The sequence below is a fragment of the Carlito syrichta genome, unplaced genomic scaffold, assembly GCF_000164805.1.
Source record: "Carlito syrichta isolate Samal-C Ts95f unplaced genomic scaffold, Tarsius_syrichta-2.0.1 Scaffold288457, whole genome shotgun sequence".
Lineage (NCBI taxonomy): Eukaryota > Metazoa > Chordata > Mammalia > Primates > Tarsiidae > Carlito > Carlito syrichta.
The window spans coordinates 137,719-159,845 of NW_007232553.1; the positions used below are offsets into that span (position 1 = coordinate 137,719).

The window sequence follows — 22,127 nt, forward strand, 5'->3', positions numbered from 1 at the left end:
CACTGCCTCACCCTCTGCTCGGCCTACCTTGAGTCCCCGGTCTTTCTGCCACAGGATCTTTGCACATGTTCCCCCTGACCCCCGTCATGGATGCACTTGGCCACACTGTCTCCTCATTAACCTATGCACCCCTCAGACCTCAGCAAAAGCACCACTTCTTCAAGGAAGCCTTCCCTGACTTCTTATCCAGTCAGAGCTTCCATAACGAGCTCTTGCCTCTTCTGCACTGTCGAGGCTGTGGTCTTACCCTCCGTTGTGTAGCTGTGGGATTACTGTCATTTCCCACACTGGGCTGTCAGTACCCCAGGGGTAGAGATCATGTCTATTTCCGTTCCTCTTCCTGTTCCCAGTGCCTGGCACAATGACTATTTGCAGAATAAACAAATGGGAACCACTTTTAATATTACAGCTGAAAAGGCAAGACAGGATCCCTCCTGGAATATGTCAATCTGGGGGGAAACAAGACACACAGAGACTTGACATGTTCACTCAGCAGCACACGGCAGGGTCCAACCACGTCCACACTGAGTGAGAATGGCCAGCAGGATGATGGGAGGCCAGACCAGGAAGAGCTGCCCATGAGTGAGGTTTCTGGGGAGGGAGGACTGCCAGCTAGCTGGGTCTCATTCTCAAGGTATGGAGCACAGTCCAGGCTGGCCCTGCCACAGAGGAAATGACCCCGGGAATCCTTCACGAAGGGTGGAGAGCAGGGATGTTTACGGCACCCCCACACCACCCCACCTGCATCCCCAGCAGTGCATGCGCGGGCCACCTGTGTATACAGACACATCCCAAGGCCTGGCCAGGAGCCCTCTTCAATGTCCACAAAATCCAGGCTGCTTTAGTTCTGCCTCCATTCCCTAGAGTCTCCCATTCCGTACCTGCCCCTCAACAGACCACATCCTAGAGTCAGAAAGTATGATTTTTAAAAGTCTACGGGAGGCCGGGCTCGGTGGCTCAGCCTGTTATTCCAGCACTTTGGGAGGCTGAGGCAAGTGGATTGCCTGAGCCTGTGGGTTCAGGACCAGCCTGGGCAACTTGGCAAGACCTCGTCTCTATAATAAATCAAAAATTGGCTGGGCGTGGTAGTACGTGCCTATAGTTCTGGCTACTTGGAAGGCTGAGGTGGAAGGATCGCTGGAGCCCAGCAGGTCAACGCTGGGGTGGCTGTGAGCGTGCCACTGTACTCCAGCCTGGGTGACAGAGTGAGACTCCAACTCAGAAAAAAAAAAAAAATGTCTGGGGCCCCAGGCACCAAAGCTGGGTGTTTTACACCCAGGCTGACCTTTGAGTACTTAGTGACCCATTTCACGTAGAATCCCACCACAGACTGTGGCGTGGTTCCAAGCTGCTCCCGATTGGAAGGTAGGAAGGGGCTTAGTTAGCGCCAATGTGGGGAAAGGGACAAAACCGCTCTGAAAGCTGACACCCTCCCCCACAGCAACAGCAGCCTGGGATCATTTTGGCATCCGGCAAACAGCCACACATCCCTCCACAGGCCCTGAGGGGTTCACAGTGTTATCATTTATCATAGAGAGCAATGTTCACCATGCCCACTCAACCAAAAAAGATGAAATTGCGTTCAAATGTTCTGTACAAGGAGGCCTGCCGAATGTGCATGGCGCTGCAGACACAAAAACAGAAGAGAGTTGGTTCGTTTATGCATCTGGTGCCTCAGTTCTCAAACATCTACTTAGCACTGTGTGTGAGGCATCGTGCCAGGGATTCTGAGGATGAACAAGGCATGGCCCTTTGTCTTCTACGAGTATCCCATCCCACTGAGTCATTTATCAACTAGCAAAACTTATCTGGAAAGTACAACTTTTCCAAGAGTGCTAATGGATAGTAGTCGGTAGGTGAGACAGTGCCTTCGTTAGGGATTCTGCTGCCAATGGTGTTCACAGAGGGGTTGTCGTCCACTGCCCTAATCCTGTGTGGAAAAGAAACGGCTCTGTCCAAATGATCTCAGTGCATGTACAAAGCAATGTGGAGAGCCAGGCTCTGGGTGTGTGCTTCAGGCCCCAGAATGTGTTCCTGATGCTAGAAATTCAAACTTCAAAAGGAAAAATCTGATTGTGTTTGAGGAAAGCTATGCAGCAATAAAAATGATGCTGCTGTGAACAGAAAAAGTGACAAAAATAATGACAAAGCAGTAGGGAGCAATATTCATCATACATTGTTAAGGAGAATAAAGCGTGTTTGGAACAGCCTGCATAGTATGGTGCCCTAGTGTATGAATATGCATGTGAGCCTGCATCTACTTAGATGGCTATATATACACAGAACACTATCTAGAAGGATAGCAGCCAAAATGTAAATCACATTGTGCTAAGTCAAAACCTACTTTGAATGGATAAGCAGAGTTCCTATTTAAAGGAAGCCTATGCTAAACGCTTTGGGAAATCACTTGCCCTAACTGCATTTTTTGGCCAGATCTGAATTTTTACAGGTCAGGATGGATTAAAGAAGCTGAAAGCATCCGTGCAGACAGACAGGAGATCTAACTTATCAGTTGATGGCAGCTCAAATGCAGTCAGGCCTGTGGATCCCCTCCATGGGTACCAGATGGTATCCCTGGGTCACTGGCCCCTCCGATGATAGGCTCAGCCCTGCTTGGCCCCCCGAGACGTTGTCAGCCAGGCTTGAAGAGTCATCGCCTTGTTGCCATAGGCTCAGTATCTGGAACCTGGGCCCTGCTGCCAAATGACTTTAAATATATATATAGTTCAGATATTGATGTACATAATTATAAATATTTATACACTTTCTTATGGCATACTTATGCTACGCCAGGCACGAAGCTAGCTGTTTTATGTAGAATCTCATTCAATTTTCACAACAGTCCTATGAGGCGGGTATTTTCATCCCTGTTTTGTAAGTGAGAGATCTGAGACTTGAGGTTAAGAAACTTGGACACAGGGAGCTGGGATGTGAACCCCCATTCTGCCTGAGCCTCAGGCCTGGGTTCCTGCTGCCTCAGTCAGCCTGGCTGCCTGGCCAGGATGCTCTTTCAAGCCCTCCCCCTCCTGCCTGGACCCAACTTCACCTTCCGTGCCCTGAGTTAAGGCAGGGCTGGCTCCCTGAGCCCTGGCCCATCCTCCAGAACTACAAACGAGGTCAAGCATCAAGCAGGAGAGGGCATAGCCAGGCCTCTCTTCCCATGCATCAGGACATAGCATGAGGGACAAGCAGGGCTGAGGGCACCCAGAGTGGACCTTGCCCTGACTGCCTGCAAATATTGTATCACTGAGGGCCCAAAGAGACACGCTCTTAATGTCAGTCACCTGCTGCCGGGTCTGAGACACAAGCCAGAAGGCAACTGGAGAAGCATTTCAGGAGGAAGACGAGTCTCTCTGGGTGCCCCACCCCAATGCCCTCCCCCATCCTGGTTGCTGGCGGCTCCCAGGGGAACCAGCCGCCAGGGTCCATGCCGTTCCTCACCCTGGCTTCAGGAGGGCTGCCCCGCCACCACTGAGCAGACCCTTCCCCTACATCAGAGGAGCCACTGACACAGCACGGGGACCACCTGCCAAGCCCAGGCCTGTGCCAGCCCCCACTGCCTCACCCCATTGAGAGAAAGCACCATCATTTCCTGCTGATTTCAGGCTAAGCTACCAAAACACCTCCTCCCTCTGCCTGCCACTCACAAACCGTCAGTTACCACTGCGTCCTGAGTGGAGAGGAGGATTATAAAAGGCAACAGCAGCAGCGCTTGATTATTAACATTCACAGAGCACATAATAAGAAATCATGACTTGGCCGTGGCTCTGCATCAGCTCTGTGCCCATGCCTGGCTGCAAGTGTCAGACACAGGGAGACCGGGGCACTCAGACACCAGGAAGTCGCCAGGCTGGCCGGGGGCAGGGGTAGCAAGGACAGTGTCCCACCTGCCTACGCCCCTGCCTCTGCCAATTCTTTCCTGGCTCCGGTGGACCGTGACATCCCTTCTCAGGCCAGGAGGTTGCACGCGGAGTTTCTGCCTCTTCTGCAGGAGGGCGTGAGACACAAAGGAGGTTTGAGCCCTCGTGATCGGGCTGAGGGGTGAGCAGCGTGGGTGACAGGAACACAGCAGAGGCAGCGATGGTTTCAACAAGAGCTCAGGCAAAGGGGTGGATGGGGATTATTCAATCAGAAGGCCAGAGGAGTGTTTTTAAAATCCAGCAAATCCAACAATGTACAATCCAAGGGGGAAGCACGAGACCCAGTACTTGGTCTCAAGGAATTCATTCATTCAGCGGGCATTTGTGGAACCCTCAGTGGGTGTCAGGTATGTACCCGGCATGAGGTGTTAGAACGTGCCCAAGGCACAGCCTCTGGGGGTGGAAACGTACAAATGCTGGCCTGAATGGACAGAGCATTAAGGCTGATCAGATCTGAAGAGCACCCACACAGAGACTCATGGGCAGAAGGGAATTATGCACAGAAATGTGGCAGGGACAAAGGAGTTGTCCCCATGGGCTGGAGGAGACAGCCAGAAACAGCTTCCTGGACCAGCTCCATCCCAGGCAAAGGCCAGAATGTCAGCCCCAGAGGCCAGTCCAGTCTCTCGCGTGCTTATTTCTGCAGACATTCAGCCATAGCCACCAGCTTGCAATTCCACCTGGGGTCCTTCACCTCTGGGGCTGGGAAAAGGGTCAGAACCTACAGGAACCAAGGACAAGACATTCGATATCACACTCACTTTTTTCAAACACACATTTTGGAATTTCAAACAGCGTATGAAAAAAAAAAAAAGAATGTGGAAGGTTTCCACGCCTATCAAAAGGGAGCCTGGGTTTTGAAATGTTAATCAACACTGTTCTAAAGTCCTGAAAGAGAAGGGAAAAGAGCTGGCCAGCTCAGGTCAGGAGGCCTGGGGGTGGGGAGAGGCAGGGAGCGGGAAGGCTCCTGAATCATCCCTTTCAACCACCAAGGGGAACAAGCCTGGATCTCCTGCGGCCAAGTGTGAGGACAAACCGTAGCCTGAACTCTCCTCAGAGGCAAGTGAGAAGTCAACCCACATAAGCACTTGCCACTCTCTGAGGACGGTTCTACCAGGGGTCTCGAGCACAACCCTCCCCCAATCCCCTGGACCGGCTATGTACCGCAGGGCCCATCGGTCGCTGGATCACCCAGCCGAGGGTCTGGTGAGTTCCCTGACCAGTGTCAACCTTTCCACAAGCTCTAAACCCACACTTCTGCCTGCTTAGCTCTGACAAAGCCTTCAGGGAGTAGACTAGGATCTGGGAGACTTCTTCTGCTCCTTCCAACACTAAAGGAAGAAACCCGCTGCCTCTGCATCCTGCCTGTCAGTCTGGGCACCTGGACGGATGGGGCCCAGACCACGGCTGAATCCAGCGTGCCTTCTGGCTCCACCCGAATCCTCGGGGGGCCCCCGACACTCCAGCTGGTCATCTCTCAGGACCAACACAGTTCCACTTCAACCCATCACTCTTGCCTTTTTGGAATCACTTCCAGGCAGGGAGGGAGTCAGGGCAGGGAAGGCCCAGGTGGTGGAAGAAAGCGGCTCATATCCATCCCCCTCCCTGCTGTGGTTACTTACAGCTACAATTCATAATAATGATAATAGCCACCATTTATTGAGCACTTATTCCAGGCCGGCACCACGTTCAGCACTCTCCACACGGTGTCATTACTGCATTTAATCTCGTTGGTTTTCATGATGGCCCGCAAGGGAGGATGTATGACCCGAACATCATGGATGAGCCACTGAAGGCCCAGAGATGCCAGGTTGTTCAGCCAAGTTCATATAACTAGGAGGTGGCAGAGCTGGAATGGGGAACCAGGGCCATAAGGATAAAAGCCAGAGCTTACATAACACAGACTGTACTGGACGCGGCATGAAGGCTTTACACGGACTGCACATTTAACAAGAACAGAACTGAGGCCCACATGGCTCAGGTCATTAGTCTGGGGTCATACAAGGCTAGTAAGTGGAGGACTGGACTGGGATCCCACTCCCAGTCTTGCCTCTCACCCACACTCCACCCCCACACTCGTCGAGAAAGAGAATTTACTGGACCCGGAAAATGGATGTTACTAGTTACAAGGGACCCAGGGAGAAAGAAAGGAAGTGGATAGAGTTGTCATGTGGACAGGGAGGGTACAGTCCTCTGAAGATATACAGCAGCCCACTGTACATAAGACACTGGCTGTGCCAAGACCATGAATGCAGGGAAGCCCCAACAAAGCCAGCTCTGGCCTCTGTCAGCCCGGCCCTGGTTGCATAAGCAACCTCTACTTTCCAGAAGCCCTGGGCAGCCCTCCCACAGACAATTTCTCACCAAGAAGTGAAGCGCCTGCTGCCTGGTAGTTGCCTGGCCCAGGCTCTGTTAAAGGATCATTGTGCTTTTTATCCCGGGGTTCTGCATCGTGAAAATGCCTCGTCCCTCTCAGCAGCCCTGAGCCAAAGGCTGCAAGTGAGCCTGCCTCCTTGAGGACTGCCGGAAGCCTCACCCAGGGAAGGTGAGACCCTAGCTCCGAAACCCTGCAGCTTCAGGGGCTCCTAAAACCCTTGGAATCTCCAGAGTGACAAGGGTGTCTTTTACATACTAATAAGCTGACTGGTGGCTGTGTGCCCACAAGTAGCTTCCGAATGGGTGCTGGTCACCAGTAGACCAAAGCAGGATTAGAGGGTTGGGACTTTCAGCCCCACCCCCTAAACTCCAGTGAAAGTTGAATTGATCACCAATGGCCAATGGTTTGGTCAATCTATAAAGCCCATAGGAAAGGGGTTCAGAAGGTTCTAGATGGCTGAACATGTGGAGGCTCCCGGAGGGTGGGGCACGCGGAGAGGGCATGGGAGCTCTGCAGCCCTTTTCCCATGTCTCGTCCACACATCTCCCTGTCTGCCTACTCATCTTGTGCACTTTGCAATATCCTTTAGCTGAGCGTGGTGGCTCATGCCTATAATCCCAGCACTTTGGGAGGCTGAGGTGAGAGGATTGCCTTAGCTCACAGGTTCGAGACCAGCCTGGGCAACTTGGTGAGACCTCATCTTTACAATAAATGAAAATATTAGCCGGGCATGATGGCGAGTGCCTGTAGTTCCAGCTACTTGGAAGGCTGAGGCAGAAGGATCCCCTGAGCCCAGCAGGTCGAGGCTGCAGTGGCTGGGAGTGGCAGCTGCTCTCCAGTCTGGGCGAGAGTGAGATTCCAACTCAAAAAACAAAACAAAACAAACAAACAAAAATCCTTTATAATAAACCAGGAAACATAAGCAAAGTGTTTCCCTGAGTTCCGTGAGCTACTCTTACAAATTAATCAAACCCCCCAAATGGGCTGTGGGAACCCCAATTCCCACAGCCCCCTAGACTTGTGACTGGCATCTACCGTGGGGGACAGGCTTGTGGGACCGAGCCTTCCCTTTGTGGGACCTGCTGCTATCTCCTGGCGGACAGGGTCTGAACTGACGTGGAGGATACCCTGCTGGAGAATCTGCAGAAGGGATTGGTAGTTGGTGGGGAGAAATCCCCACGTGTTTGGGTGACCAGAGGTCACGGAAGTGTGCTGCATCGAGTGACTGTGTGAGAATAGGAAAAGGCGCTTTGGTTGGCTTTTTCCTTCATTGTTAGGGCCTGATTCCAAAGACACTGAAGTCACAGCCCTGTGCTTTCGGAAGGCTTTAAATCTCCATGGGAGGGTGAGGCTGGAGCCTCGGTTAACTCTCCATTCTCCCCTCCGCCAGAACTTGGTGGACAGCAATATTAGCCGCTCGTCAGGGCCGGTGATGTCAAGGGAGTCGGCAAACATGTTCTAAGCCCCTGCTACTCTGGCCCTGGACTAGCCAGAGGGACAGCAAGGCTCACAGGCCGATGGGGAGAGAGACAAGGTAATAGTGTACACATACAACTTTCTGTCCTGGCCCCTACCTAACTGTCCAGCCTCATCTCCCCATTGACCTACCAAGCCCACCATGCCAGCCCCACTTTACTGTCTGCTCCCAACTCTTGGCTACTTCCCTGCCTCTGTGATTTTGTCCAGGAAGTGCCTTATGCCCAGAAGGCATAGACTTTGTCCGGAAGGCCTAGACTTGTGCCTGGCATCTGTGGTGGGGAACAGGCTTTGGGATGTATCCTTAGGAACAACTCAAATATCTTTTCCTCCACGACCCCTTCCTTGATTTCCCCTCTAGGGAAGCCTAGTTATTCCTTCTTGTGTGCCCCCACAATTAGCTCTGATTACATTATATGGAAATTATCTCCCCCCATGACTGGGCCCCCTCAAGGACTGCATTCCTCTGAGAAAAGGATATTGCTGTTCATGTTTAAATCTCCAGCGTTTAGCAGGCACCTGGCATGAAGTTTTTCAGAGACATGGTCTTGCTCTGTTGCCCAGGCTGGAATGCAGTGGCACAATCATAGCTCACAGCAGCCTTGAACTCCTGGACTCAAGTGATCCTCCTGCCTTGTGAGTAGCTGGGACTACAGGAACACGCCAGCATGCTCAGTCAACTAAAAAACATTTTTTAAAAATGGAGACAGGGACTTGCTATGTAGCCCAGACTGGTCTTGAACTCCTAGTCTCAGGCCATCCTCCCGCCTCAGCCTCCCAAAGTGCTGGAATTACAGAACTGAGCCATATAATCCCTTGTTCCCTGACCCAGTTCAAGAACCTGAACTGGAGCTCAGTACACTATAGGTGCTCAAAAAATGTTTGTCAAGTGATAGAATGAAAGAAGCTCGAGGCAACCCAGGGGAGATCCTGGGCTTACCAGCCTTATCAGGAGGCAGCAGAGGCCACTGGGGGCCGGGAGCCAGGCAGCAATGGGGCGGGGAAGGCAGAGGAGCAGCTCAGCTCTGCTTTCTAGAAAAGGGGATGGGGCAAGCAGATAGCTGGGGCAGGAGGAGCCAAGGAGCTGAGCGTGAGGGAGGGGCTTCAGGCTGAAGGAGACCTAGGGATGGAACTGGTAGAATAGGGAGCATAAGAACACGACGGGCCACCACAGGGGCCAGGACCTGGGAGAGCGCCGAATCCTAGCCACTAGACCACCAGCGAAGCTTAATTTTTTGATTTATTGTAGAGACGAGGTCTCGCCAAGTTGCCCAAGCAGGTCTCGAACCCGCGGGCTCAGGCAATCCACTCACCTCAGCCTTCCAAAGGGCGGGATTACAGGCTGAGCCATTGAGCCCGGCTGGGCCAGGACCTGGGGGAGGCAGGAGGGATGCAAAGCGCAGCCAGGGCCTGAAGCTGGATGCCTGACAGGTTGCCGAGAACAGAGTGAGGAGAGGGGGAGTCTTGGGGTGATCGCAGAAGGCCAAGATCCAGCAGGCACCAAGTCAGCAAAGACCCTGGCCAAAGTCGGGAGACTGGCCACTCCCCAGTCCCACCGCCACCGACATGGGACACTCGTGTCCCTTGGTAGCACCTCCATCCCATCCCAGGGGTAGAGCACTGGCCCCTGTGACTTTCCAGTCTTATTATAACTCTCAGTCTGTGTGAAAATACCCTCTCTCTTCTCTGTGCTCTTTCCAGTGCCTGGGACACAGTAAATATCCTGCCCGGCAGTAAATACCTGCCATTGGAACTGATTTTTTTTATTTGAAAAACACAGCAGACTAGACAAACACCTTAGGACTTCTTAACATTCTAAGAGCAACTGTACTAATGACCACTCAGGGGCCTGCTGATGTGCAGGGACAGCGTTCCAAGGGGAGCAGAGATAGGCCGGAGCCAGGGAGGTAGGCCTGGCCCTTGGGCCTTGGAACTCCCAGCTGGGGATTTCGTTTATGCTGCTAAAGTCAGCCAGAGAATGGACTGCGGGCCTTGGATACCATGTGGAGGTGTTTAGAATTTATGCCGCAGGCAGTAGGGAGCCACTGAAGACTTCAGGGGGAGGGAGGGAGTGACATGATCAGAGCCACGCTCGAGCAAGGCAAACATTAGCAGAGGAGCAGAGAATGGGCTGGAGACCAACAAGACTTCACCGTATCGTCGGGAGCCTGGTGGAGGCCCTGCAAGGGCAGGGCACCCCAGGCTGTCAGCCCAGATGCTCAGCCTGGGGAACCCAATGACACTCCTGTCAGAATGTGGTTCCTGGGCAGAAGGGTCTCTGGAAGGCCTGGCAAACCATCACCCCTCTTGGCCTCAGTTTCTCCGTCTGTAACCCTTCCTTCCTAAAGAAAGCAGGACCAGAAGGCTAAGGAAAGATCTTGGAAAGGAGAGGGCTAAGGAACCCCAAAAAGCCTCTGAGAAGGCTAGAGCCTCGGGGAGCTAAGTGGGCTTCCTCTTGTCCCCTCAGCACCCCCCCCCAGAAGGAGAGCTGCCTCTGTACCCTCCCATGGGGAACAGGACAGGCTAAGTCTACCCTGAGATCAGGCAGGTGAACGGCACACAGCGTCAGGGGAATGTCGCAGCAGGAAGGCAGGGGCGATCTGAGAGCCTCGAAGAACCACGGACCTCCTGACCAGTGGCTTGCAGGACGCAGCCGACCAGGTGCTTGGTGTGGGGCCAGGCCAGGCTCCAAATGTCATTATCTGTTATTTACCACAACAGAGGACAAGAGGCTGCAACAAAATTACTGCTCCTGGTAACGGCTGCTCAACAGATTTGCCAATGACGCTTCCTGCTGCTGGGGCTCTCTCAGGCCCACGCTGACCAGACCCAGGAAAAGAGCTACTGAGCTCGGGCGGCAGGTGTCCTTGGGGTAGACGTCACTGCAGGACAGCCTGGACAAGCTGCAGAGCCCTGACCAGTGTCCCCAATACCCTAACTTAAGACAAAAGTTCATACCCACCCAAAGGTGGCTAGTTCATGACACCTCCACGTGTCCAGCCATGAGCTGGCCCACTGCCTTGGGGTGTGACAAGCCAGGGCAAGACCTCAGGCCCACTCTGTAGGGGGCACTGCCTCAGGGGTGCCCAAGACCGGGAGCGACCTCTACTCGGGTGCTCTGCCATAGGGGCTATGATCCCTTCCCCAGCATTGGGGGCCCTTAGCCTTTGGCCTTGGCACCCCACTTGCAAGTGGGACTAGATGGCCTCTTCCTTCGGGGGTCTCCTGCATGTCCTTAGTTCTCTCTACTTCCCAAGAGCTTTGTAGGCAGAATTCTGAGCCAAGCTGTAGGAGTAATAGCAAGGTCTTGATTGTTACACCAGGAGCAAGTCCTCTCTCAGTGCGCTGGTTTCTCCACCTGAAAAATGAGTATAAACATGCTTTGGCCTACCTAGCTCCTGGGGGCTGTGAGGGACACATAACTTCATAGAAATGTCAGATTGAATGTGGTGGCTCATGCCTGTAATCCCAGCACTTTGGAAGGCTGAGGTGGGAGGATTACTTAAGCCCAGGAGTTCAAGACCTCACCTCTTAAAAAAAAAAAATTAGCCAGGTGTGGTGGTGTACACATTTAGTCCCAGCTGCTTGGGAGGCTGAGACAGAAGGATCACCGGAGCCCAGGAGGCAGATGCTGCGGTGAGTTGTGACTGTGCCATAGCACTCTGGCTTGGGCAACAGAGTGAGGTCTCAACTTAAAAAAAAAAAAAAAGTCAAGCATGGTGGCTCACGCCTGTAATCCCCGCACTTTGGGAGGCAGAGGTGAGAGGATTGCCTGAGCCCACAGGTTTGAGACCAGCCTGGGCAACTTGGTGAGACCTCGTCTCTATAATAAATTAAAAAATTAGCCAGGTGTGGTGGCATATGCCCATAGTTCCAGCTGCCTGGAAGGCTGAGGCAGAAGGATCACCTGAGCCCAGCAGGTTGAGGCTGCGGTGGCCATGAGCGTGCCATTGCACTCCAGCCTGGGTGACAGAGTGAGACTCTGAACCCCTCCCCCCCAAAAAAAGAAAATGTCAGAGGCAAGGGGGCTCTCAGAAGCACATGTCAACCCACATGGGCTTCCTCCTGCTCAGAGGATATGAACTCCATCACAGCCTGAGCCAAAGTGAACTGGAAAGCATACCCACCACAGCTTCAAAAAAACAGCAACAAATAAAGTTGTGTCTCAGAGGTATGGGGCTGAGCCGCTGCTGCCACTCCCTAATCTGTGGACAATAACGCGGCAAGGACTGGACAGAGCCTGAGCTGCTCAGGAGGAACCTGCAAGAAGGGCGGAGAGAGACTCCCATCCAGTCCTTTCCTCTTACAGAATGGCCCAGAATGGGGAAGGGACTTTCACCAAGGTCACACGGGAGCCAGCACAGAGTTGCGACTGGGCTGGGCCTCCTGACTTTGCAGCAGGAGCCAAACTGCAGAGAGGAGTAGCCCGGGGAAGAGGCTTCGTGGGAGACAAGATGGGAGCATCTGCCGTCCTGAGAGGGTGTGGCCTCACACCCACCACAGCCTGCCTAACAACGTGAGAGCAGCCTGGAAAGGAAGGTGTGATGGGTAGCGTGAGAAAACTCCCTTAAGTTATACAGCTCCTAAAAATGGAACTAGATTTGTATGTGTAAAGCCAAGGGATGTCTCTGTTAAGATATCAGGTGAAAAAAGGAAATTACAAAATAAGGGACAGATTATGGTTTCATTAAAATATGTACGGGGTGCTCAAAAAATCTATGCACATTTTAAGTATGGTGTTCACCCAAAAGATGGCATTAATCAAATGAATACTTGTATCACCGTGCGACAGGCAAGACAGTCAAAGAAAAAGGTAGAAACACAGTTGAGTGAACATCATACTACACATTGCTACCATACTTCAATTCAACTTCGAAAATCCATACATACATAACATCGCTGAAAACATACATACGTTTGTTGGCACCCTGTATGTATATACACACCTGAGTACATTTGTATGTGTGTGCAGAGAGAAGGGTGTAAAAGGACAAACACCTAGCCTACTAAGGTCAGGGGTAGGGTTCATACTTTATACGCATTTGTATGACTTGACTTTTTATAATTCTTGAGCAGTTTCCATGTGCCAGGCACTGTTTCTAAGAGCTTGTCTTGTACCTCCCTCATTTCGATCTCACACCCGCCCTCTGAGGTAAGTACTATTATTAGTCCCAATTTCCAGTTAAGAAAACTGAGGCAAGGAGGTACGGGACCCAGCCCAAGCCAGGAGAACCCAGGAAGCCAGAATTCAGTGCTCTAAATCTCTATGCAGTAGTGTAAGTTACTTCTTTACAGTCTAGGAAAAGAGAACTAGTAAGAAGATAAAGAGACACTATCATTAAATTATTTAATCACTCAAGGCCCTAATAACTGACACTCACCGTGAGGAAACCTGAAGGGGAAGGGAGCTATGCCCCTTCTGTTTCTGAGCAGACTGGTGTCCTATGTGGAGGGAGGCGATGGAGGGGGGTGGGCTAGGACAGGGCTGGCCACACTGTGTGGTAAAGGACTAGTGCAGTACCAAACCCGCCACAGACAACGTATAGGTGGATGGGCGTGGCTGTGCACAATAAATCTTTATGGACACTGAAATTTAAATTCACTAGTTTTCCCATGCACAAGATAGTATTCTGCTTTTGATTCCCACCCCCAACCTTTTACAAATGTAAAAACCATTCTAGTTCATGGGCTGTGAAAACAGCAAATGCTGATCTAATACCACTCAGATCCTGGGTCCCTGGTACAGGGGAGGAGCAGGGTCATCAGGATGCTTGGGGTGGGCTCTGGGGGTCTGCACCCCCAGACAGCCAGCTCAGGAGGTGGCTGGAGTTATCAATTCTAGAAGCAGGGTCAGAGGTGAAGCCTCAAGTCCAGGCACTGGCAGAACTGGGGCTCAGGTAGAGCCTAAGTTGGGCAAAGGCAAGAAGAAGCAGGAACACCCTCAGTTCTTGGTGGCGGAACTAGGGGCAATGTGTGCCCTGCCGTGCCCAAGGAGGCCCCATCAGAGCCAATCAAGCAGGAGGGGGGGGTGCCTGGCTCAATGCGGAGGGGCTAGGTGGGGAGAACTGCCTCTCCCTGGAGGCCCAGCTCACACCAACCTCCTCTGCCCTCCATGGGCAGCTTCATGGAATTACAGGATTGCTCCTTCTCAAGCTGACTCCCCTCACCTGGATGACCTGGCCACACACAGTGGGTACCTGGTGGTGGTCCTGGTTCTCTCATTACACACAGAAGCTCAGACACCTCAATAGCAGAACATTCATATGGGGATATCAGGTCACAGAAATGTCCCTATACAGGCCATTCAGGTTCAAGGGGAGAGGACAGCTGTGGCCACCCACTCTTTCAACCTGTCTCAGCTGGTGGGCACCCTCTCCTCAGCCTGGACTCCTGTTCTCTCCCACGTCACTCCAGTCACCTCCATGACATCTGCCTCCAAGCTGCTGGCCCCCTACCAAGCCCTCGCTGACCTAAGGCCTGGAATCCAGCCCCAGGCTACATGATACACACAGCTCCCTGGGGCCTCCAGCCCTACCTGAACCAATGTGCCTCACGAGCTCCCCCAGGCCCTACACCTCCTCCTGTCCCAGCCCAATCCCCTACACAGGTTCTGTGTACAAGTACAGCCTGAGGGGTGAGGCCATTGGACCCACCACTAGTCTGTCCTGTGAACCTGCAAGGGACTTAACCTCCACCTAGTGTCTGTTTCCTCACCTGACAAGTGTAAATCATAAACTCCCAGGGTGGCTTTGATAAGTGGCCAGGGACCAGGCACAGAGTGAGCAGCTTTTGTCACCGCTGACTCTTAACTTTCTTTCGAGTCTCCATCCTGGTTGTTGCAGCCTTAAATCCGGGCCCTTTTCACGGCTAATCAGATAATCCAGCATCCAAGAACTCTCTCCAGCCACCACACATTCCTTTTTCCAAATCTGTGTCAGGATCTAATCTCCCCAGAGACCTGTATGACTATCAGTTCCCTGCTGAGCACCCTTCATGGCCCGGACTGCCTATGGATGGCTTTCCCCCCCCCCCCACCCGGCACAGGGAGCCTTCTTGATCCGTGTTCTCCCCCTCTGCCACTCCTCGCCAGCCCCACCTCTTTTGTTGTCTCTCCCCTCTGCCTGCCTCTCCTCTCCCCCCCTCCCACTCCCCATATACCCAGACCACCAGCCATGTCAAACACCCGCCAGTCCCCGAACTTCCAGCCCCTGAATGTCCTCAGCACTGGCCCCTACGGAGGAACCACACCCACTCCTGAAAGGCCCTCCCCACACATGGTTATCCACCCTCCAGGCCAGGCTCCAACAGCTGCATGGAGGCCTCCCCCATCTTTGCAGGTGCCATAAGCTCGCCTGCAGCGGGTCTGTCCCAGGCTCACACCCACCTTCTACGTCTGTGGCAATTCTCACACTGCCCTGCATGATCTGCCAGCAGCCGTGAGCTCCCAGAGGGCAAGGGCTGGCATCCCCACCTCCTCACCCCCAGGGCCTGGCATGAAGATGAACAAAGCAGGCACAGGGGCTGGCCCACAGGTCAGGTCATGCAGGGCTCCGTTTAGCAAACTCGGGCCCGGCCGCAGGGCTCTGGGCCTTGCCCGTGGTTCCCCTAGTCCACCCTGGGTCTCTGTAGCGCCTTAGTGGCCTTTGTCCAGATCACCCTGAGCTGAAGGTGGCACACTGGTGGCACACTGGTGGCCACTGGTGGCATGCTGGGGTGAACAGAAAGGGCTCAGAACTGCACAGAGCAACAGTTCTTTCTTTCTTTGAGGGAAGAAAAGCCACACCACAGGCCACAAAACAGCAAGAAAAAAGTACGCCCTGATGGAGATGTTCTGTGTATCAGGTTCCGAGCAAGGCAGATGTTCCAAGACACCGCGCAGAGTCTGATCCAATCCTCCGATCTGGGCAACAGGAGCCAAGTCAGCTCCTGCCAAACAGCCTCCGAGATGCAAGAGCAGCCGAAGCAGGCCCCTGGGGCAGAGAAATTAAGTGACTTTTCCCGGGAATTTAGGAAACATCAGTAGCTGAATGAAAAAAACCCATCTTCATAATGAGGCACAAACACACGTCTTCTATGTCTGAATTAGGTCGAGAGGAGAAAGGACACTCGAGGCCAATTTGGAGGTGACTAGGATGAAGCAGTTCAGGGAGGCTGCTGCTTAACCGAGGAACAGGCACCGAGGGCTGGGTTGGGGGTGCAGGGACCGCAAAGGACTTTTGCCACACCCCCATTTGGGAGGGAAGCCCTGAGAGCTCCTCCTAACTCTCATGCATTGCTGGGAAGGAATGAAAAACAGTGTAGCTGCCATGCAAAACAGTACAGTGACCCCTCAAAATGTTAAACAGAATGACCATAGGGTCCAGAAATCCCACTGTCGGGTAGAATTTCCATTCCAAAAGGATCGGAGGCAGGATCTCAAAGAGATATCTGCACATTCTTGTACAGGACAGCATCATTCACAATAGCTAAAACACAGCAGCAACCTTAGCACCCATCACAGATGAAGGGTGAGCAAATTGTGGTACATATGTACAATGGCGTGTCTGGCCTTTCAGTCTTAGAAAGGAAGGAAATCCTGACACATGCTATGACATGCATGAACCTTGAAGACATTATGCTATGTGAATCTGGCCAAACTGCAGCTTCAGGTCAGGATGTCTGTGGGGGCTGGCCTGAGATTCTGCATTTCCAGTGAGCATTCAGGTGATGAATACACTGCTGGTCCTGGGCCCACACTTTGAGCAGCAAGGGTCCGATCAGTGCTGGAACTCTTTCTCCCTGCGACAAGGCCTCCACCTCCAGGAGGAGGTCTCTGGGAACTGGTGCCACCAGGACTCCTGAAGCTTCCAGGGACAGAAGCAAAACCCTTCTCAGAAGTCGGCAGACTCTCAAGACAGAGCTGTTGCCAGCAGGTCAGAAACCGGTGCCATCTCTAAAGGTGGAGGGCTGGGTGCTAGGAATAAAACTGATGGAGAGGGCAGGGCTCTGCAGTGGGATAACAGGGGAGGGACAAAGAAATTCCACCTGTCCCCAGTCTCTCCCATCCCCCCCCAACCCACCACCCTCTCACTCCATCTTGGCTTCTCAGCCTTGAGTCCCAGACACTGAGCAGGGTGGGAATCTGAGGTTTTAGGAAAATGCCACAGCCCCGGCCCAGCTCAGAGCTACCGCCAGCTCCCCTGCTGGGGGGTCTGGACTGACCCTCAGCAGGACACACTCCTCTTCAGAGCAAAGTGGCCTTGAGCCAGGTGGCAGAAGGGCCAGGTTCTGGTCCAGCCCTTTCCCTCCAGCACTTCCCATGCTGGGCTGAGGCAATATCCAACCCCCTGCACCCGAGCTGGACTACTTCTAAGGGCCTTGAGCAAAATACAGGGCCACCTGGTCCTTTCACCAGGACTCAGGTCATCGTTTCACCGGCAGGCTCCCCTGCGCCCACACCGTGGGGCACACTTGGCTGAGACCAGAAAAAAATCCAATTGCTTCCCTCAAACAGTGACAATGCCATCCGGGGCTCAGACAGGCTCTCCTGCAGTCCTGCCCAGCCTCCCCATTGTCGGTGAAGCCAGACTTTGAGACGAAAGCTGGCTGACTCAGATCCTAAGCAATTAGGAGCGCCAGGCCTCTCTAATTAACCAGCCAGCCCCTCTCCCTTCCCACCACAGCCCTCAGATAATGAGGGCGGCAGCCTGGGTGTGCAGGCCCAATTATGGAGGGGACAGCACCAAGGACTGGCATCACGGGTTCCACCTGCATGCTCATTAGCTGGTGGCTGCTGAACGCTGCCAGGGCTCTTGCTGGGGACGCCTCCGTGTGCCCAGGAGCACCTGAGGTTCTGTCCTCCCCCACCAGGCCCCGGCCCGGATGCTTCCTATGGCAGGGATCTCCACAGCCAGCCCAAGCCCACACCCCCCCCAGGGCCTTGGGCTGTAGCCCTCTCCAAAAGGTGAGTGGTGGAAGATGGAGATGGAGAGAAACAGGGAGGCAACCCAGAAGCTGGCAGCCCCAGACTGGAAGGCTTCTGACATTCTGTGTTCGAGCTCTCCCAGCCTCCCAGGGCTGCCTTCTTAACCCCATCTCCAACTGTAATTAATTACCCACGATGGTTTAACACCTCCTTTCCCGAGACAAGAATCTGTGTGTCTCCTTACACCATACCTCCCAATGCTTGACACCAGTGGGTGTACAATAAATATTTGTTGGATGAGTGAACAGATGATATCATCCTGCCCCTCCCAAACATCAGAGAGGCCCTCAGGGACTAGAGCTTTGCAGGGGCTATGTCTGGGCCTCCTTGATGCTCCAGGGACTCAGCTCCCAGATGATCACTACCTGGAAGAGGAGTGCCCAGAGTGTCAGTGCTTCTGTGATCATCTCCCTGGGGCCCTAGAGATCTGTCCACTTCCTGCTGAAATGCGGCTTGTCCCTCAGAAGACTCTTCCCTCTCACAAGTCCCCTATAGCTTAGCTTCCCAAAGATCTCAGCTCAGCCTCGTGTCTTTTGGTCCCCAGAATCTCATCCGTGGAGGCAGCTGGAGCACGCCCCATCCCTCCTTCATGGTCTCCCTGTTACTAAGTCAAATCTGCTGTTGCACCCTGCCTTCCTTCTTCTTCCTGCATATGCCTCCCTGCCCCAGGCTTGCCCACAGTTAGGCATCTGCCCAACTCATATCCCACCACGTGCCTTGGCCTGTGCTGCCTCCCCTCCCCTGATGCCCTTGACCTCACAGAAGCCTGCCCAGTCCTCAGGGGCCCGCTCCTTGAGGCAGCCCTCCTGGCTCCTCTCAGTCCTGGGAACCCAGTTCCAGCCAGTGCTTGTCACTCTAGAGAACAGTCTGCCCACTTTGACCATCAGGACCTGAGGGAAGTGACCATTCTGGACACCTCTCCTTTTGGATTCCCATAGCTCTGACTGAATAAGTGATTGAGTGCTAGGTTTAAATGAGTCATTTGCACACAAACTGAGGGGTTTCCCTGCCAGGTCAGAGCATCCAATGATGGAGTCTGAGAGGTTTCTGGAGGCTTTTACACAAATTACAGAAAATATGGGGCTAACTGTGGGAGCTCCAATTTTAAGAAAACAAGAATTCTAATAAGGAGAATGCGGGATACTAGGGACTGAATTGCATCCCCTCAAAATTCTTATGTTGAAGCCCTGACCCTCAATGCGACTATATTTAGAGAGACGGTCTTTAGGAGGTAATTAAGATTAAATGAGGTCATAAGGGTGAGGCCCTCATCTTTGAGTCCAGAAGCTCAAAGGATCCTCCACCTCACAGAGTCTCCTGACAGAGACCTCAGCCTGCTGCAAAGGAAGAGCCACTGTCAATGCAAACATCCCCTCGCACCAGCCCAGCACTCTAAAGTATCATGGGGGTGGGGGTGGTGAGAGCCTCAGGGAGAAGATCCCCCCCCCACATCCAGCTGAGGTCCTCCCCTGGGACTGCCACTGTTGCCTAGGAAATGGCTCCACAGAGCAGCTGCGTTAACCCTTCAGCAGCAGGGCCGCAGCCTGCCTCTGTGGTACAGGCCCTGAACTTTTCCTGGGGAAGCAGATAAGGTTCTGTCCCTCTTCATGACCCCACAAACCTGGACTTTTTACAGCAGTTGTGGGTTGAGAGACAGAAGGAGGAAACAGGTTGCTGGGTCCTGTTCTCCCAGGCAGAAGTCATAAAACATAGCCCTACTGTCCAAGTCCTGAGAGCAAGACATTCCTGGGTGCCCACGCTCACTGCCTACATTGGTTCCTAGGCCAGGATCTGTGGAAGGCTTAAGGAAGAGCCAGCATGCCCTGACAGCCAGGTCCCCTGTCTCCCCTTCACTGCTCTTGGACCAATTAATCCACATATCTCAGCCCAGTTCACCACACCTGACAAAGCAGGAAAAAACAATGACCACAGCTGAAATCCTGGCTTTCCCATTTATTAACTGGGTATATCAACACTTTTTCATCTTGCTTTTCTCATCTAGCTTTTGAATGCCACTGAAAATGCTCTTGTCAAGGTTGCCAATGGCCTGTGTCCCAAGTCCATGTTTCACTTCTTTTGACTTCTCCATCTTTTATAATCCTCTCAACACTTACCAACCAGCCCACCTCACCTTCCCATCCTCTGCTATTTCTTCTCAGAATTTATTGCTTCCTGAAATCACCTTGTTTATTTGATCATTACTTGTCTTGTTCCCTCAGTCAGTGTTATCTCAAGAGAGAAGGTTCCTTTACTGTCTTAACTATAATAACTCCAGACTTAAAACAGTGACTGGCACATGGAAGTTACTTGAGGTTGGATTCCAGTAAAACTAGGGTGAAAACAAAAAAGAGGAAGATGTGGTATCTTATGAATAGTGTCTCTAACTTAGAAAGGCAGCAAAGGGAAGTCCCATGATAATACCTGTACAACACCCACTCTAGGTTGGAGCAGGAATTAGGATCTAGAAGAATTTTTCCAGGGGGAAAAAAAAGAAGGCTCCATGTGGTAGAGTAAAATTGAGATATTGAATCATCTCGAAGATTGGAAGGTACATTATTCTTTAGACAATAAGAAAAAGAAAGGCAAGTAGAAACTCCAAGAAAAGCTAAAAGTTACATTTAAAAAAATCTTGAACTCAATATGAAACAATGTAATATGTGGCACAATTTAGCAGAAGAAAAAGAGAAAAGCACTGGGTGTGGTGACTCACGCCTATAATCCTAGCAATTTGGGTGGCCCAGGTGAGAGGATTGCCTGAGCCCTCTGGTTTGAGACCAGTCTGGGCAACTTGGCGAGACCTCATCTCTACAATATATCAAAAAATTAGCCGGGCCTGGTGGCACACATCTGTAGTTCCAGATACTTGGAAGACTGAGGTGGAAGGATTGCCTAAGCCCTGCAGGTCAAGGCTGTGGTGGCTGGGAATGTGCCAGTGCCCTCCAACCCTGGGTGATAGACTGAAACTCCAACTCAAAAAAAAAAAAGAAAAAGAGAAAATCAATTTTGCTGCAAAGATCATTCTCCTTTGAGTGACCAGGGATCAAGACAGCAGATCAGAATAGGCAGTATAATCCTTGCATACTACTTGGCCTTGAGGAAAATCATACGTATCTAGTAACTAATAACATATTGCGTGCCTATATGCCAGGAAGGTTTAAAGAGACTTGCATTTAGTAATATCTAATCCTCACAGCTCTCTGAGGTACATGCTATTGTTATCCCTATTTTATAGATGAGGAAGATGCGGCCTGAAATATTAAATAAGTTTTCTGAGGTCATATAGCTAATGGAAGAGCTAGGTTTATAACCAGGCCGTAAGACCCAGAGGTCCATGCCCTACAGGCCAGTTCATCTGATTTTCAAGCCCTGGTCATTCTGACCAAGAAGCAGAAGCTACCACATTCATGCACGCATACACACACACACACACACACACACACTCACTCACTCCTGGGAGCCAGAATGCAAAGTCAAAGAGCCCAGAGCTGGTCCAAACTGGGTAGCCAGAATGGCAGCGCCTTACCTTCCTGCAGTCTTTGCAGAACACTGATGAGCTGCCCAGGAAGCCCAACACCTCTCCACAGAGCAGACACTGGGACAGGCCATTTCCCATCACGTTCTGCCTCATGGTCTCCAGACGCTCCACCAATCGCCTGCAGCAGAAGACGCAGATTCAGAGGGAATGTTCCTCCTGTGTCCAACCCAAGCACTGCCTAGGCATGGCTGCCACAGGGCTCCAATACTCTACCACAGTACATGTGTTGTTTCTTCACACAGGGTACTGTTTCCTGCCCCACCCTTCCCTTGGCTAACTCCCAATCATTCATTCGCTCACCAACTATTAATTGAACACCTATGATGTACCAGACACTGGGAATATTGTAGCAACCAAGCCAGAGACAGACATGGTCCCTGCTTTTGTGGGACTGATGTTCAGTAAGGAAGAAAACCCATAAGCAAGGAAACCAGCAAACTGATTTCAGATCGGGAGCAGCACTATGACATGAAAATAGTGCAGGGAGGGCAGGCGAGAGAGATTGATGGGACACGGGCATGTTTGATGGGGACCAGCGAAGACTCTTGGAGAACATATGAACTCAAAGCATAAGAACAAGGCCAAACCATAAGAAGAGTCAGGAGAGCAGCCTGGGCAGTGGGAAGAGCAGGTGCCAAGCTTGGGCCTGGAAAAGGGTTTGGCACCGCAGCACAAAGGCAGGCCAGTGAGGCCACTGCCTCGCGAGCCAGAGAGTAAATGAGGTAAAATGAGGCTGGAGGGGCGAGCAAGGGCCAGATGACTTGGGGTTTGTAGGACACAAAATGGAGTTTGGACTTTTTCTTTTCTTTTTTTTTTTTGAGTTGGAGTCTCACTCTGTCACCCAGACTGGAGTGC

General features: G+C 52.3%; 1 protein-coding gene across 1 annotated transcript in view; it reads right to left on the reverse strand.

Moving 5' to 3' along the window:
* The window catches only part of RPH3AL (rabphilin 3A like (without C2 domains)), a 111,788-nt gene that overhangs the window by 66,483 nt on the left and 23,178 nt on the right, over positions 1 to 22,127 (reverse strand). The window contains exon 4 of the mRNA XM_021710341.1: positions 21,261 to 21,390. Coding sequence (XP_021566016.1) covers positions 21,261 to 21,390 — 130 coding nt within the window. The remainder of the gene's footprint in view (positions 1 to 21,260; positions 21,391 to 22,127) is intronic.